General features: G+C 46.5%; 1 protein-coding gene across 2 annotated transcripts in view; it reads right to left on the bottom strand.

Moving 5' to 3' along the window:
- STRN4 (striatin 4) overlaps nt 1–17,722 on the bottom strand; it is a 336,971-nt gene that overhangs the window by 63,605 nt on the left and 255,644 nt on the right. For both annotated transcript variants that reach the window (XM_086938400.1, XM_086938401.1), the window contains exons 11-14: nt 13,711–13,758; nt 13,377–13,498; nt 12,779–12,946; nt 12,482–12,622 (exon numbers count right to left, since the gene is read on the bottom strand). In XM_086938400.1, the coding sequence (XP_086794526.1) occupies nt 12,482–12,622; nt 12,779–12,946; nt 13,377–13,498; nt 13,711–13,758 (479 nt within the window). The remainder of the gene's footprint in view (nt 1–12,481; nt 12,623–12,778; nt 12,947–13,376; nt 13,499–13,710; nt 13,759–17,722) is intronic.

Below are 17,722 nucleotides of genomic sequence, written 5' to 3'. Positions count from 1 at the left end.
AAGTTCTAAATTATGTGGAGATGCAGGCTCTATAGGGGCAGAAGTACCCGCAGAGTCCTTCTTGTTTTTGAGTGGAATACGATAATTCTCCAACACCGGCTCCGTGGTGATCTTCCGTTTGAGGAGGGAGAGCTTCCCGGTGTTGGCGTCGATAATAACCTCCCGACGCTCCTCATCTGCGAGCGGCTGGGGTCGATGCTTCGGCACCACCAAGGACGCCTTGGGCGTTGAAACCACCCTCAAAGGCACCCCAGCCCCATGCTTCGGAGCGAAAGCCTTCGGCGTCGTCTTCGGCGGCAGCGTGTAGCGGATAGGCGTCTGCGCCTTTGCCGGCTTTGGTGTAGGCTTCGGCGCCACATCCTTCGGTTCGGGAGCCTCAGCGTCCTTCCGAATCCTCTGCAGGGACTCGACGACCTTTTTGGCTAAGGCCGGAGAGGGCTGGACCGGCTCGAGCGATTTTCCCGAGTCCGGAGTCGGGTTGGTGAAAGGCACGGTCTTCGGAGCCAACACATCACCATCTTTGGCCTTGACGGCCGGAGCCGGCGCAGCCAGATCTTCGGCCGCGTCGGACGTCTTCGCCTTCGGCTTCGACACCGGGATCTTCGGGTCGGCCATCCTGGCGTGGCTCTTGCTGTCGGCCATTTTGAATTTCTTGGACTTCGAGGCCTCTGGAGCCGTTTGTCCCACCAGAGCGACTTTCACTTTCGGTTTCGAAACCGTTGGTGTAGACCCCGATGGCTTCACTTTCGTTTTCTTCAACGGGAGTGGCACATCAGAAATGTCCGTGGCCGGGCCCGGAGGCGAGGCCGTGGGACGGTTAACAGGGTCTTGGGTAAGGCCCGAAGGCGATCCCTCGACCTGGGCCGTGTAACGGGGGTGGACCCCTGAGTCAGTCTGAGGATGCTCCTCCTCCGAGCTATCCTCCACGGTGGCAATGGCCCCATCGTCGTCCCCTACCTCACCGACGACTTCATCAAACTCCTCGTCTCCCGCGTCGTAGATTTCTTCCTCCGACGCCGGGCTAGAGTCCGAAACTTGAAAGACATTGTCGTCTCCAACGTCTTCTTCGAAGATGTTGTCTGGCGGGGGCGCTGATAACTGGGCCTGGAGTCTAGCGGCCCGACGAAGCTTGAGAGTCTTCTTACACCGGAACTTTGAACAGGCCATACACCTGTCCTCGTCATGGTCCGGCGACAGACATTTGTTGCACACTGGGTGCACATCGAGGTGTGAATACTTGGAGGTGCACACCGGGCACCTCTTGAACGGAGTTCGTTCCATGTCTGGAGCGTCGTGTAGGCCCGTCCGCGCCGACAGCACGCGGAAGGGTAGCAAGAGTTCGGAGCTGAAGAATAGTCAAACCCGAACGAAAAACGATACCGACGCCAAGCCTAAAGACCTTTTGGTCTCGAGTTAGGAAAGTTAAACTATTATCGATTCCGACAGACGGAACCGAAAACACATCCGAACCCAATGGCGGAAAAAAACAATCTGGGGATGGAGGCGATGCCCATGCGCACTGTAGTCCAGGGGAGGAGCCACCTATCTCGTGATACTTCGAAGACTCTTCCAGGACAACAATGTGCAATCATCCGGACCCAACACTAGGCGGCGATCTATGCACAGATATGAATTCAGCAGCCCACATGCCTCGAACCTTCCTTTTTTGCCTCCAATTTCAAATTCCTTCACATTCACAGAACGCTTTTTAATTTTTTGTTTTACATTTTGCTTCTTTATTTACATATTTTTTATTAAAATGCTAATATCATTTGATTTTGTACACAATCCTGGTCCCATGAGAAGGATTTGCGGACCTCCTGGGGGTCTTTCCAAGACTCCTGCTCTAGGGTCCCTCTAGTCTCCTTCACAAGGCTCATACTCTAGGGTCCCACACTGGGCCCATGCTTAAGGGCTTTTTCAAAAAGGCCAATGCCTCGGGATCCCTAAAACAGGCCCAAAATCTCTGGGCTCCCTCAAAAAATGCCCAGGGCTCTGGGCTCCCTCAAAAGACTTCATTTGACCAAACAATAAGTGTAGGAAGTTGGCTCTGTATATACTATACCAATGTAAGGTATAGTGTGCACAGAGTCTAGTGGAACCCCAGAGGTAGACCGAGGAAAAAGTAGATAATATCTTACTCTCTATTTGTGGTAGTGTGGGCGAGCAGTAAGGATTTATCAGAGGGTAGTGTTAAGCATTTTTGTACACATTCAGGCAAGGAATAATGTCACACACTCAAAGACTGAACTCAGACCATTTTTCTTTGTATACAAATATTATTTACATATTTAATTTCTAGAACCAAACCATGCCTGATACAGGTATGTGAAATAATACTTTGCAAAATGTATGCAGAGAATTACAGTTGAATACAGTTTCAAATGCAGATGGTTGATTTACAGGTAAGTCAATACCAAACATTACTTTTCAATTACTTTGTAGATAACTGTACACATTACTTCTTGGATTACATAAGTTACTTTTGCTACTCAGTGTGATATGCCTAGATATCACACTGGGATATTTCCTAGACAAAAGGTAAGTAATTCAGTTTTGGGACATTTGCAGCTTTTCAAGGTTTCATACAAACCAACTACACACAATATTTCTCAAGGAAAAGCAGTCAATGCAATCCTATGGAAGGAAGGAAAGTGCTACTTACACAGTATGCATCTGTTCTTGGAATGTAGAGCTGTAGAATCTCATGTTTATGCATAAATCGCCATCTAGTGTTGGGTCCGGATGTTTGCACTTTGTTTTTCTTCGAAGAAGTCTTCCTAGTCACGAGGTAGGGGACTCCTCCTTTCGGTGATAGTGCGCATGGTTATAGACTCCATCTTCAGATTGTTTTCCCACAGAGGGTGAGAGAATGGAGTAGTAGTAAAGAATAGAGAGGGCAATGTGTATGTCTGAATTGTAACAAGAGAACTACATCAGTTACAGGTACCCAGGGAGGCAGGTGGGCGCATGAGATTCTACAGGTCTACATGTCAAGAACAGATGCATACTGTGTAAGTAGCATTTTCCGTTCAAGGCATGTGAGCTGCAGATCACATGCTTATGCATAGACTATACAGCAGTCTCCCCTAAGCGGTGGCTATCTTGTAACTGATGAAGTTGTCTGAAATAATGTTTTAAGTACTGCTTGGCCCACATTAGCTTGTTGTCTGACTAATACATCCACGCAATAGTGTTTGGTGAATGTGCATGGTGTGGACCATGTTGCAACTTTGTAGATGTCAGTGATAGGATAGGGATGTTCCCCAAGAAAGCCATAGTAGCTCCTAGTTTATGAGTTGAATGTGCTCTAGGAGGTACAGTTGGACTCCTTTTGGCTTTTACGTAGCAAATCTGAATACATTTAACGATCCACCTAGCAATACCGGATTTGGATATAGGATTGCCCTTGTGAGGTGGTGCAAAAGCAACAAAAAGTTGTTTGGTGTTACGAAAAGATTTTGTTCTTTCAGTGTAATAAAACAGTGCTCTTCAAACATTTAAGGCGTGTGGAGCTCTTTCTGCAACAGAGTCAGGTTGAGGGAAGAAAACAGGTAATTCAACCGACAGATTATTAATGTGAAATGCAGATACTACCTTAGGTAGGAATTTGGGGTTGGTACGAAGAACCACTTTATCTTTGTGTAGCTGGAAAAAAGGTTCTTCTATGGTTAGTGCCTGACGTTTTTCACCCACTCTCCTTAATGAAGTGATTGCAATGAGGGAAGCTGTTTTCCAAGTAAGGAATTGTAGGTCACATTTGTGCATGGGTCTAAATGGTGGGCTCATGAGCCTTGTGAGGACTATGTTAAGATTCCACACTGGGGCAGGTGAAAGTCTTGGTGGTATAACGAATAGTTTCTTACCTGTCGGTGTAGTTTTGCAGCTTGAAGATCTTTCTGGATTCACTATGCTGTGCATTATTCCGCGGTCTAGTGGTTGGGTACGGAATCATAGTCTTTTTTTTTTTTGTAGCCCAGGTGGGCGTCGACGTCCCACCTTTTGGTGTCCTTCCTGTGACGTCGGCATGCTTCCTGCGGAAGCTCCCACCCTTGGGCGCCATCTTCGGATTCTTTTTTTTGGGGGGGGTTTTCCCGTTGTGTTCTGTTTCCGAATTGTATGGCAATGTCTATATCTTTTTCTTTTACCGCTTATCCTCTTGCAGTTCCCTTGAAGTTTTTTTGTTTTTTGTTTTACCACCTACTTTCTCCAGCCTCATCTTTCTGGCGGAGGTGGGTGGGTTCGCTAGTGAATTCAGAAAGATCTTCAAGCTGCAAAACTACACCGACAGGTAAGAAACTATTCGTTTTGCAGCGTGAATCTTTCTGGATTCACTATGCTGTGCATAGACTTCGTAGCGGTTTGTTGTTATTGTGGCGGCTGGGTGGAAGATGAGCTTGAGTTCTTTAATATGTGCTGAAGCACCTTCTGTCCCACTTGTGCTTCCTTGTTCATTTGTATGTCCACACAGTAGTGTTTTGTAAACGTGTGCACAGAAGCCCATGTTGCCGCCAGGCATATGTCTTGAATGGGAGTGTTTGCCAGGAAGGCTATTGTAGCTCCTTTTTTCCTTGTTGAATGGTCCTGTGGCCCCTCTGTTAGTTCTTGTCCAGCTTGTTTGTGGCAGAATTGTATAGCTTGCGCGATCCATCGTGCAATTGTCCCTTTAGTAACAGCTTTGCCCATGAAACTTTCAGCAAAAGATACAAAAAACTGTTTTGTTTTCCTGTGATCTTTAGTTCTCTCTATATAATGCATGCCTGCCCATCTTGCGTCCAGAGTGTGCAGTGCTCTTTCTGCTTTTGTTGTTGGTTTCTGGAAGAAACTTGGTATCTGAATTGTCTGGTTGATGTGGAACTTGGACAATACCTTTGGCATAAAGTGTGGGTCCGTTCTCATCACCACCCTATCGTTGTGAATTTGTATGTAGGGTTCCTGTAGGGTTAACGCCTGCTGCTCGCTTACTCTGCGCAGCGAAGTAATTGCCACTAGGAATGCAGTTTTTAACGTTAGCATCTGCAGTGAGGCTTTAAGCATTGGCTCAAAAGGTGCCTTCATGAGTTCTGTCAGGACAATATTGAGGTTCCATGCAGGTGCTTGTAACCTTTTAGGTGGTGCGATCCTTTTTGCACCTTCCAAGAATCTTTTTACAATTATAGAAGTAAAGAAGCTTTTGCCAGTTTCTCCTCTAGTGTAGGCGACAAGGGCTGCTAGGTGTACCCTTAGCGATGATGAGCTCAGGTTGGTCTCTAGCAGGTGCGTGAGATACTTAAGCACTGTAGAGTCTGTTGTCATCTTGTTGTGCAGTCCCTCCTTTCTGCACCAGAATGTGAACCTCTTCCATTTGGCCACGTAGCACTTACGTGTGCTTGGTCTTCTTGCCTCTCGCAGTACCCTCAGGGTGCTCTCAGGTAGCTTTAGGTGTGCGAACTCTGTGTCTTCAGGAGCCAGGCTGCTAGGCTGAGAGTTTCTGGCTCTGGATGCAACACCTCTCCATTTTGCATGGAGAGTAGTTCATTCCTTCTCCCAAATTTGTGTGGTGCACTCTGTGTCATTTCCATAATCTGTGAATACCATGTCTGCCTGGCCCACTGGGGTGCGACCAGTATCAGGTTCATGTTGCTTGCCCTGCACTTGCTGAGTACCTTGTGTATCAGGGGAATCGGCGTAAAAAGTGTAGGCAAATGTCTTTGACCAGCTTATCCATAGGGCATTCCCCGGGGACCCCTCCCCTGGTTGTCTCGATGCGAAGTGTTGGCATTTTGCATTCTGGTGTGTTGCAAATAGGTCTATTGACGGTGTTTCCCACCTGTCGAACAGCTTCTTTGTTTCTTGTGCATTCAGCTCCCATTCGTGTGAGGCTAATGTCTGTCTGCTGAGCCAGTCCGCTTCCACGTTGTCTTTTCCTGGCAGATGTATCGCCAGTAGATTTATCTTCAGTGGTATTGCCCATTTCCATATTTCCTGCGCTAGGTCTGACAGCGGGGCTGATTGTGTTCCTCCCTGTTTGTTTAAGTAGAACATCGCTGTTGTGTTGTCTGTGGATCAGCACTGTTTGATTGTACAACTTCGTCTGGAAGGCTTTCATAGCTAGGAGAACGGTCTTTAGTTCTAGGTAATTGATGTGCTTGACCGCATCCGCTTGTGTCCACAGGCCCCTCACTCAGAGTTTTTCCATGTGTGCTCCCCATCCCTTTTGGGATGCGTCCGTGGTGATGGTCACTGTTGGTGGTGTTAGAAGCTTCCCCATTGTTATGTTTCCTTTGTTCCACCATGATATCTCCTCGTGCACTAAGTGCGTCACAACCACTAGGTCCTCCCAACACCCTGTCGCTTGCGACCATTGGTCCTGCAGTCACTCCTGGAGTGGTCTCACGTGTAATCGTACGTTTGGTACTATGTGGATGCATGAGGTCATCATGCCCATCATTTTGCTCACTGTCAGAGCTTTCCCCTTCTGGTAGAGGCGCGCCTCCTTCTACAGTGCTATCGTTCTCTTCTCGCTGGGGAACACCTTTCCCTGCACGGTGTTGATTTTTGCCCCTAGAAATATCTTGACTTGTTCTGGGTTTAACGAGGATTTCTTCCAGTGGATGGAGAAACCCAGGTCCATTAGTGTGTCTGTCACTATTTCAGCGTGTTGTTTGCACGTGTTGTATGATTTTGCCTTTATTAGCCAGTCTTCTAGGTAAGGGTATATGTGTATCCCTTCCCTCCTTAAGTGCGCTGCGACGGCTGCCAGACACTTTGTGAATACCCTCGGTGCTGATTTTAGTCCGAAGGCCAATGCTGTGAATTGATAATGATTTGAGTGGATTGCAAAACGTAGCAGATTTTGTGACGTCTGTTCATTGGGATGTGTAGGTAGGCATCCTTTAGGTCTATGGTGACCATGAAATCCCCTGTCTGTATCTGTGGAAGTACTTCTTGCAGGGATGACATTTTGAATTTTTGTGTCTTTATAAATTTGTTGAGGAACCTTAGGTCCAGGATGGGTCTCATTGTTTCGTCTACCTTGGGTACTAGGAAGTACGTAGAGTACACCCCCTTGTTCCTTTCCATGGGAGGTACAGGCTCAATAGCCTCCTTTAGTAGGAGCTCCTCTGCCTCCATCTGAAGAAGCTCTAGTTCCTTCTAACAGATTGACTGTAAGCCCTAGCTAGTGAAGTAAATGAATGGTTTGGGCATTGTTGGTATGTGCTGGCTTTGGTAGGGGAAGACATGTATACTTTGTCTTCTTAAATGCGCAGCTACTACTGCCAGACACTTTGTAAAGACTCTGGGGTTAGTGGTGACTCTCCAAATGCGAGTACCTTGAATTGGTAGTGTTGACCTGCAACCACAAACCTGAGAAATCTGCGATGAGTCGGATGGATTGGAATATATATAAGTAGGCGTCTTAAGTCTAGAGTAAAAAGAAAGTCGGCCTTATGGAAAAGAGGTAGAACCTGTTGAGGTGTTACCATGTGGAAATGGTCTGTCTGTATGTAAAGATTTAGTTCTCTGGGATCAAATATTGGCCTGAGAGAACCGTCCTTTTTGGGAATTAGGAAGTAAAAGTAGTAGAGGCCCGTCCCGATGTTGTGGTGGTAAGGGCTCTATAGCTTGTTTTAGAAGAAGGGGTTGTACCTCTTGTTTGAGAAGGTGTATGTGATCTGGTGAAAGTTTGTGCGACTTTGGGGGAATGTTTGGAGGAGTGTTGATGAACTCCAGGCAGTAACCAGAATGGATAATTTGGAGAACCCACTTGTCTGTTGTTATGGACTGCCACTTTGATAGAAATTGTGAGAAATTGTGAGAGTCTTTCCCCCACAGTTGTTAAGTGGTCGGGGGAACTATGGGCAACACAATGTTTTGTATTGGAGGGGTGTAGGTATGTGTGGAAGCTCTTCCTCTGCCCTTGAAGTTGTTTCCTCTATAACCACCTCTGAAGAAAGTTTTGGAACCTGAGGGTGGGTTATTGCCCTAATAGGTGGATGCAGTGTCAGATAATGGAGCACCAAAAGAAACCACAGCCTTGTGGAGACTGAAGGGCTTCCATTGATTTAGCCACTTCGGTATCTTTCTTCATCTTCTCAAGTGAAGAATATACGACTGGCCCAAACAGGTTTTTATTTATCGAATGGTGTGTTCAATATTGAGGTCTGAACCTCCGGTTTGAACCCCGATATGCATAGCCAGGCGTGCTTTCTTAAAAGGAAATAAGTGTTCACCGCTCTGGCAGATGTATCAGCCGCATCTAAGGAGTACCTAATTTGATTGTTGGAAATTAGTTGTCCCTCACGTACCAAGTCTTGCGTTTTAGATTAATGTTCTTGGGGTAAAAATTGGATAAGTTGTTCCATTTCATCCCAACGCACACAGTCATATCTCGCTAGCAGCGCTTGTGTGAGATATGTGCCAGAAGTAAGCTGCCTGGGAGGCTATTTTCCCTGAAGCACTGACTCTTTATCTAGGGGTGGTGTGTCTCCAGTAGTCTGGGAGTTTGCCCTTTTGCGTGCATTAGAAACAACTAATGAGTCTAAGGGTAATTGTCCTCTCATGTAGACTGGATCAGATGGTTCAGGCTTGTATTTTTTTATCCACCCTAGGGGTAAGGATGCGTGCCCTGACAGGATCCTTAAATATATTGTCTACATGTCTGGGCATTCCTTTAAGCATGGGCAACATATGTGTGGATTTTTGTGTGCTGTTTAATGTTTCAAAGAGGAAATCCTCTTCAAGGGATTCTTTATGTAGCTGGACCCCATGGTAATTGTCAGCCCTGCCTAGCAATTCAATATATCCTACGCTGTCGTCTGGTGGAGAGGGCCTAGTAGGATATAGGTCAGGGTCATTGTCTGTGGACGCGTCAGTGTTTTAGTCATCCCACTCATCTGTAGGTCCATGCTGATTATAATGATTAGTATCATCCCCATCCCCATCACCCTGATCGTCCAGTATATATGGTGGTGAGTACTCAGGTGAAGACGGCACAGGCAGTGAAGGAAGAGGAAGAGGAGATGGGGAAGGCTTTGTCCCATTAGTTCTCTTCTTTAATGGAATGAGGTATTCCTCTTCCGTAGTAGCCCATCTTTTTAAAGTCACTTTGGTAATACTGTGGCCGGTTTTTGGATGTATGACCAAAACTTTCTGTTTTGGGTCCGGTTTTTCGAGTGGATCACCAAAACTATGCTTCTCAGGCGACTTTGGTGTAACAGACTGTTTTGGCGCCGAAATTTCTGTGCCAATGGGTTTGGGGCTGGTGTTTTCAGATCCGTGGTGGTTTTCAGTGCTAAGAGGTGATGATCAGCGCCAGACTTGGTCTTCGATCCCGAAGGCTTTGGCTGTGTGCCCGATTTGGAATGGGGCTTTTCGGAGCCAGAAGGCTTTTTGGTAGGCTTCGGTGCCGAGCCAGGAGGCGGGGCGTCGGAAGCGTGGTCTCGGTGCTGACCAGGCCCGAGGGAACTAGTTGGTCCAGAGCCTTCTTTTTTGGTTGAGTTGGGGCGAAGTAGGGCCTGTGCTTACAGTATGCTGTCCATGCAGGATGTCTTCATCCTGGTCGGAGTCATCATCGAAGAGGGAGATCTGTTCTTCTCCTCAGCTCTGATAGGGTGGTCGACCTCTTCATCCGATTCCGGTCCGAAGAGGTCAAGAATAGACCCTGTGTGTTGGCTCTGCATGTCGCATCCTCTACCTCGTGTGAATCGGTGAGCGGATATTTCGCCTGGCACAGAGGACAGAATTTAAAAGGAGTTTGTTCCATCGACTGCGAGTTGAACCGGGGACTAGGCCCAACGGCCTACCACAAGTTCTCTGATCAAAAAGAGTTTTTTGTAAGAACACGATCCGCGAAGAATGGATAACGCAATCAAAAACAGTACAATTGAGGTTGAGTGTTGTACGCACCGAGAGAAACAGAAGAATCAGTGTCGAACCGGACCACAGTGAGTCACATCCGAACCGGATAGGGGTAAAAAACTATTTGAAGATTGAGTCGATAACCATGCGCACTATCACCGAAAGTAGGAGTCACCTACCTCGTGACTAGGGAGACTTCTTCTCAGAAAAACAAAGTGCAAACATCCGGAACCAACACTAGATGGTGATCTATGCATAAGCATGTGATCTACAGCTCACATGCCTCGAACATGAAGTTATCGGTTTACAAGTAAGTACTTAGGTTTTGGAGTTGATATTCTTTGAGATGAGGGTTCTCCCAGGGGCAAGGGTGTCCTCCCAAAGCACCTTCAGCAGCATTAGGGCAACCATGTGCAGAGTGCTGAAGCCCAATTTTTCCAATGGGGAGAGGGGGCCTCCAGTTGGTGGCTGCTCATGAGCAGGCCACAAGGTTGAGGGAGCAAAGCTCCTGGACTTAAGCTTGGTGCAAAGTGGGGTTCAAGTTAGCACTCAAAGTGCGCCCACAGCAGCACTGGGGCCGCAGGGTGCAGATTTGGCTTCGGGTGACCTGGTGTTTTCAAGGGGAGTTGCCGGTTTGGGATTTTGGCTGCAGGCTCAGTCCAGGAAGACTTCCGGGAGGAGCCAACAGATGGGCAGGTAAGTTGGAGGGCTTGGGGATATAGGTGCACTTCTGGTTCTCTTCTCTAGGGCGCAGGGCATCTGGATGCAGGGGCGTCTTTTGAGGTTGGATTTTACCTTACCGGGCCACTCCCTGTTGGGGGGGGTCTCCGTGCAGAGGCTGCCGTTGACATTGGGGAGTACTGGAGGGTTCAACCCACAGTGGACTCGGGCTCTGAAGCGCGCGGGACCTAGCATGGACAAGTGGGGTGCAGCTGTGGTTCCAGACGTCAGGTTTCTTTGTCTTCAGCAGACTCAGAGTCTGTCTTGGGAGTTTCTTTTTAACAGAGTTGCTGGTCACAGGAGTTCCAGTCTTTGTTGAAGGCACAGTCCGTCCTCCAAGGGATTCTGGAGGTCACTAGCTGCAGGACAAGGTGACTTTTGGCACAGGATCTCTGGATACTGCAGACAGGCAGGTAGGGCTGTGGCCAAGTCAGTTGTTCTCTGCAGTCTACGCTGCTGGGTGTCGTACTGTCTTCTTCGTAGGTCGCGGGAATCTGCCTTTTTGGTTCAGAGCTGCCCCCTAAATACTGTATTTAGGGGGAGTCTTAGGGTTTTCGAGGTCAGTAGCCGATGGGCGACTACACCCTTGGTGTGCTTACCCCATCTGGGGGAGTGGGCACAATCCCTAACCCTGATTGGAGAGTGCCTTCCATCTGCAAGATGGCGGGCACTAAACAGTGGACTTCACCTCACCTCCCCCACCTGAGGGATGGGTTGGGAAAGGTGAGCACACCTGTTGGGCTGTTCTACCTTTTCACGCCTGTCTTCCTGCCGAAAAGGAGGGGAAACAGGAAGGGAGCCTGCTCCTGATAGCAGGAGAGGGTGGGTGTCGCATTACAAAGGCAGCAAGGCATTTGAAGCTCCCCTGCCACAGATGGCTCTTCCTGACCTGGGGGAGGTGCGAACATTTCTGCCCAGGAAAGGGTTTGTTTCTGGGCTCAGGGAGAAATAGGCTCCCTTCCCAGGGGTCCAGAAACATGCTCATGGTGGCAGGCTGGTGTTGACCAGTCAGGGAACCCACCAGAAGCTGGTCGTTTTACAGGGGGCATCTCTAAGATGCTCTCTGACAGCATTGTATAATATATATCCCACACTGGCATCAGTGAGGGTTTCTTAAGCTGAGAGGTTCAATACTAAACTTCCCAAAATTCAGTAAAACCATTATGTTGCTCTGGAGTTCAATAAGAAACTCCCAGACCATATACTCTTTTATGGCTTTCCTGCACTTACAATGTCTAGGAATGGACATAAACACTGTAGGGGTACAGTGCTCATGCAATTGTACCTTCACCAGTGGTATAGTACACCCAGATAGCGGGGCGTCTTACATATAACATAGGCAGTAGGTTGTAGGCATGGCACACAGGTAGGATTACCATGTCAACTCTTCACTTTTCTCTGCAACAAAACACAGTGTGTATCTGTTAAGGTACATGACCTCTAAGAGTGGCACAATATGTGCTGCAGCCCTTCCCTGGTCACAGTGTCCTTGGTACCCATGGTAACTTTTACAGGGGACCTGCATGTGGCCAGTGAGGTGCCAACTGGGGGTACAAGGTACAGTTTCGGTTAAGAACACAGGCCATGGGAACCTGATTGGCAGGGACCCAGGGCACATCAAGTCAAAGTGCAATAGGAAGCTAGCAAAAAGTGTGTCTCTGTGTGTGTGTTAAATGGGGGGGGGGGGTGTTATTACAACAGAATCCCAGTTTCCTACAGTAAGGTCTTTCACAGCAAACAAATTAGAAGATTCTTCAAAGTGACCAAACTTCAAACTCCTTTCTGCTTCATCATGACCAGTCACAAGCCACTAACTGTGCCAGAATCTAACCTCCCACATGTTCTTTGCTACCATGTTAGATAACAAGGCTAAGCTACAAGAACAGCTGTACCCCTTTCCAAAATTCTATCACCAACTCACCTCCACCACAGCGGGCATCCAGCGCTAGGAGAGCAGTTGAAGTCTCCATTTCATATACTAGGGCATCTCCAGTGTGAAAAGATACCACAACTTGATCAGGGACCGTGCTAGCGAAAGCAACTGACGTGGGTACACCATGCTCTATAAAGAACAAAAATGAATTACCACAATTGGCCAGAGTTGTAGACACAGAATCAACAGACCATGACAAGTGCTGACCCATTAAACTTAGTGTGGACACTGTAAAAATGGATGGTAAGCCATAATCAGCAGGATTTAGTCTCCTTTCCAACTCACCCTTGTCTGGGTTGTAGGTACTCAAGCAGGACGGTTTGGTGCCCACATCCCAGATCTTCACAGTGCCATCTGCTGAACAGGATGCCAGGCGATGTCTGCAGGAGCTGAATGCCAGGCCCCAAACACAATCAGTGTGCCCCTCGAGTATATTGCTGAGGACACCGGGATCTGTAGCACAGAAAAATATTCCTAAGGATAAACCTGACAGTGCTATTTCCTCCAGGGAGACAGACTATCATCAGAAAATCAGCCATCTCGGAAGGTGGCAGCAAAAAGCACCCGGAAACAGTGAGGGCCATCATACCAAGACGTCATATGCCCCAAATGTATTACAACGGGTCTCTAGTTATGTACAATGAGGCAACTATATTAATTTAAGCAAAATCATGGCACGCTGTTCACAGAAGTTTAAGGAAAGTATTTACAACTTAAGTTACAGTTACTCAAGAGGTACTCATGGGAACATGCAAATGACGACTCTCCAACAAGCAGGTGGAATGCAGGTCTGGTGCTTGCATGGAAACGGAATGCAGACCCATCACTGGCCACACTTAAGACTACGTTGATCTAAATACAAAAATAAAATGAAGGTACCAACCATAGCTATCGTATGGGTCCATGTTCAAGTCAGGAATCTTCCAGCAACATATGCGGCTATCTGCACCACCGCTGTAACAATATTCACTATTTGTGCCCATGGCTAGGGACAGCACCGCTCCTCTAGAACAGAAAAGAAAAATCAACGATGCTCAAGGTGGAGAACAGAAGGTAGAAAGGAAGGGAAGTTAAAAAAAGAATAGCTGGAAGGGGAGCCTAGTGGCAGAAAAAAGGTTATTAAGAGCATGCTTATGAAGACATTGATAATGTGAGGGGCATGGAATTTGATAGCAGGTACAGACTAGTGAGTTGGAATTTTAACAATGATAACCTACCGATGTGCTCTGAAAGCATAAACAGGTTCTACGTCAAGCGATGTGTTCCTGGAAAATGATGAAAGACAAGTTACATTGTTTTACAAGCAAGTTGATGGCTGAATCTACCTCCAATAGTGTATTTGAGGTCTCAATCAATGTAATCCGTTTAGGACAATAACATTTTAAAATGACACAGAGAATATATATATAAACTTCTTTATTCATTTGTTTCACAAAGAAAAACCATAAAAGAAACATTAAAAGGTACAATTTACATTTTTACACAAGTATACAAGTTTAAAAGAGGTAGGTTCAGAGAAGTTCATACAAAAACAGAATTTAAAAGAAGAAAGTTTTCAAACCATTTCATTTCATCAGAATCAGATTACAAAGAACGTTTTATAGGTTTTGCCTATGCTTCATAGTACATTTTAGAAAGTTGAGAACAAAATAGCAGACAGATTCAGATTCAAGCATTTGAAGTCTAAGGAATGCCAGCCTGCATTGTCTAAGGCCCAAACTCCTCAATGTAGGGAGTAGCCAGATTTTCCTATGTGAATGGTGGAATTTGCAAAACATGATAACATGTAAATTAGACTGGTTTGATTTCTCATCACAAGGGAATGGGGGCAAAGTTAAATCCCATCCATTTTTCAAAGGGAACGCGACCAATCTAAAAAATGTATCCAACCTGACTCTTGTCATCAGCATTCTCTCGTATGTTGTCACCTGCAGTGTTAAATAGGGATGAATGCCATACGATATTTGGACCATGTTCGCATGAATGACCGAAGGTTTTGACGATTCAGATGCCAATCTCAGAGTTTCTAAATGACAGAGGGCTTGTTGTTTTAGTGCTCTCTTCGGAAGGTCAACTATGGACTCTGGTTGAAGGTAGTATTTCTCAAGGCCAAGGTCTTTAAGGAAATTTCTAATATAGCAGAGCCATCTTACTTTTGAAGACTTGTCAAGAGCCATTGTATCAGCTACAATGGACTGGGTCAGCGCATTTTTGACAGATGTCCAAATGCGCCGCCACAGCATCAAAGGTTGAATCTTGAGGAAGTCCTCTAGGTAAGGAATTCCTAATTCCAAGTGGGAGGCATAGGTTGAGGTGCCTCTTGGAGTAGCTAGGAGAAATCTTAGAAAGGCGTTTTCTGCTACCTGAATGGAGCTGGTATCCGTGTGTTCCCAGACTCCAGCTCCATACAAAGCGATGGCCTGACATTTGGCACGGCAAATTTTCAATAACTCCACTGGAGCCCTTCTCCCCAATCTCTGAGAGAAACTCATCAGAGCCGCTATTGATCCTTTAAATAGATGGCATCTTGTCTCTACTGCTGGCTTCCATGTCAATCGTTCGTCTATCATGATACCAAGATACGGATACTGGGCGGTGTCCTCGAGTTTTTGATTGTCGAGATAGATCTCCTTTACTCCTTTTTTCCTAGTACCTGATATCATGACAAACGTTTTCTTGACATTTACCTGTAGGTCCAGACCACCCATGAAAGTCGTATATATATTCAGGGAGTTCTGAAGCTCGCGCGGGGTACGCGCGAGAATGACAGCGTCATCCGCGTAAAGCAGAGCGGGAATCAGGCGCTGTTTTATACGTGGGAGGTCCTGGGCCCCCTCAAAATCCCTTTCTCCAAGCAGTTGGTGTAAAGTGAGAAAAGGAAGGGGGCCAGGACGCATCCTTGCCTGACTCCACGCTCTACTCCAAACGGTGCTGTCAGCTCGCCATTCAGGCCAAAGCGTACTCTGGCCGAGGCTCCTGAATAGAGCTCCCTCAAAAAGTCTACGAAGGGGGGTTCCACTCCCATTTGGCTTAGGACCGTCCACAGTTTTGAGTGCGAAACGTAGTCAAAAGCTGCGGATAGGTCTACATAGACCATATATATCATGTTCTCCTTAGCCTGTGTGTATTTACCCACTATCAGACTGAGGTTGAGGGCCTGCTCTACCGTTCCGAACCCCTCCCGGAAACCGAATTGAAGGTCGGAAATAATGCCTCTCTCCTCACCCCACTGCTGGAGTCGCTCTAGGATTACTCTCCCCACGACCTTACCGAGCGAGTCCAGCAATGAGATGGGGCGATAGCATTTCACATCCTGGCGGTCCCCTTTATTAAATATGGGGACCATGATAGACTTGGTCCAAGAATTCAGAACTCCCTCATTTGCGGCGGCTGTGCATACTCTTGTAAGAATGGGTGCCCAGAGGTCCAAGTTGTATTTAAAAAGTCCACTGGGACCCCATCAGGACCGGGGGCTTTCCCCGTTTTGCTTGTTTCCAAAGCCACTAGCAGGTCGGGTATATCAAAGAGGAGTGGAATTGGGTATTGTACTTTTGGAATCGTATTATCAGGGCCATCTGTAATTGAATTATTTTTAAAGATCTTGGTAAAATGAGCCACCCATGTTGCTTCATCTATGGCTACTTCAATCTTGGGGATGTTATTGCCAGTAAGATAAGGAGCTCTAACCGTTCGCCAGAAGGCCTCGCTATTTTTTGAAACAGCACTCTTGTGCAGATCTTCCCAGAGTTTCTGTTTCAATTCTTTGGTTCTTAGCTTACGTTCCCCGATGTATTGGCGTCTGAGAAGTTGGATCTGTCCCATGTCCCTGGGTTTATTGTGTAGGGCAAGTTTTAATTTAGTAAGGGCTGTAGTACAGTTATGATTAAACCACCCTTTCTTGCCGGAATACTTGGACGTTGATTTGGACGAAAGTAGTTCCTTAATTTTCTCTAAGATTTGTTTAAAATTATTTAGGACTTCTTCGTAATTTACCGAGAGGTCCAAGCATTTAATTATATTGGGATAAGTCAGCTTCACCAGTTTTTTTGTGATTTCACTGGGGTTAATTTTTTCCCACTTTATTGTGTAACCATTCTGTTTACCTAACTCTAGGTTATTCCGGGCAAGAGTATTTGCTATTTCTGTGTTTTGGGGCTTATACTCGGGTAAATGAAGTTGCATCCTTAGCGCAGAGTGGCCACTCAATAAGTTATCAATGACCTGGAAATCTTTGGCTATATCTAGCATTCCAGGAGACAGGAAGATGTAATCAACTGCCGTTTGGTGACCTCTGCCCACATAGGTCGGATTGAGGGAATTTAAGTCCGAACTTGGACGATTAGCGATTTGCAAGTCCAAGTCGGAGAGCACATTGTTTAAGGCGTTCCCCGCCTTACTATGAGTGAAATGCACTAATGGGGCTTCAAATTCATCCACAATCCCACAGCAGTGTAAATTCGCTAGTGGGCACGGATGAAGGTTGAAATCCCCTCCCCATAGTAAGTGAATTGCCCCATGTCTACCTTTCCACTGATAAAGTTGGCTTATTCTCTCATATACATTTCTAAGAAGAGTCATGAATTGATCTTCCTCTAAGTTATTATAAAAGTTAGTCAAAAGTATGGTCTCCTTATTCACAAAGGAGAGTGAAAGAATTTGACAGTTAGGATCAGAATGGACAATGGACACTTTTTGGTGGTTCAAGGTATTCGCTATGTACGTTATTAGCCCTCCTTTGGGCCTGCCTATTATGCTACGCACAGCTGGGATAAAAAAAATGTTGTATCCTAATAAATGGAGCTCTGTTGTGGACCATGACTCCTGAAGACATATTATTTTATAAGATTTTAAGAAGTTTTGAGCCGTCCCGTCCTCAATCTTGGTGCGCAGGCCCGCTACGTTCCAAAAGAGGATGGGTATAGGCAGTGTGTAAACTTTTTGTGCTACTACTTCTATGAGTGCCGGGAGAGTATTTATTTTAGGAGTGGAGTGGGGTGAGTTAAAGTTAATAGGTTCAGTTTCGGTTGATGGTCAATCGGTAGTTGCATGGACTACCAAAAATGGTAGTCCATGCAACTGTCACTTCACGGCTGGACTACGCCAATGGTCTTTATCTGGGCCTCCCAAAATTCCTAATCCATAAACTGCAGGTAGTTTAAATTGCGGCTGCGAGGCTGCTACTGCGAATTCCTTTCAAACAGTCAGTCTCTCCGCATCTTCGAACCCTGC

Source organism: Lissotriton vulgaris, chromosome 9, assembly GCF_964263255.1.
Source record: "Lissotriton vulgaris chromosome 9, aLisVul1.2, whole genome shotgun sequence".
In the NCBI taxonomy this organism is placed as follows: Eukaryota; Metazoa; Chordata; class Amphibia; order Caudata; family Salamandridae; genus Lissotriton; species Lissotriton vulgaris.
This window is presented reverse-complemented; position numbering and strand designations above follow the sequence as displayed.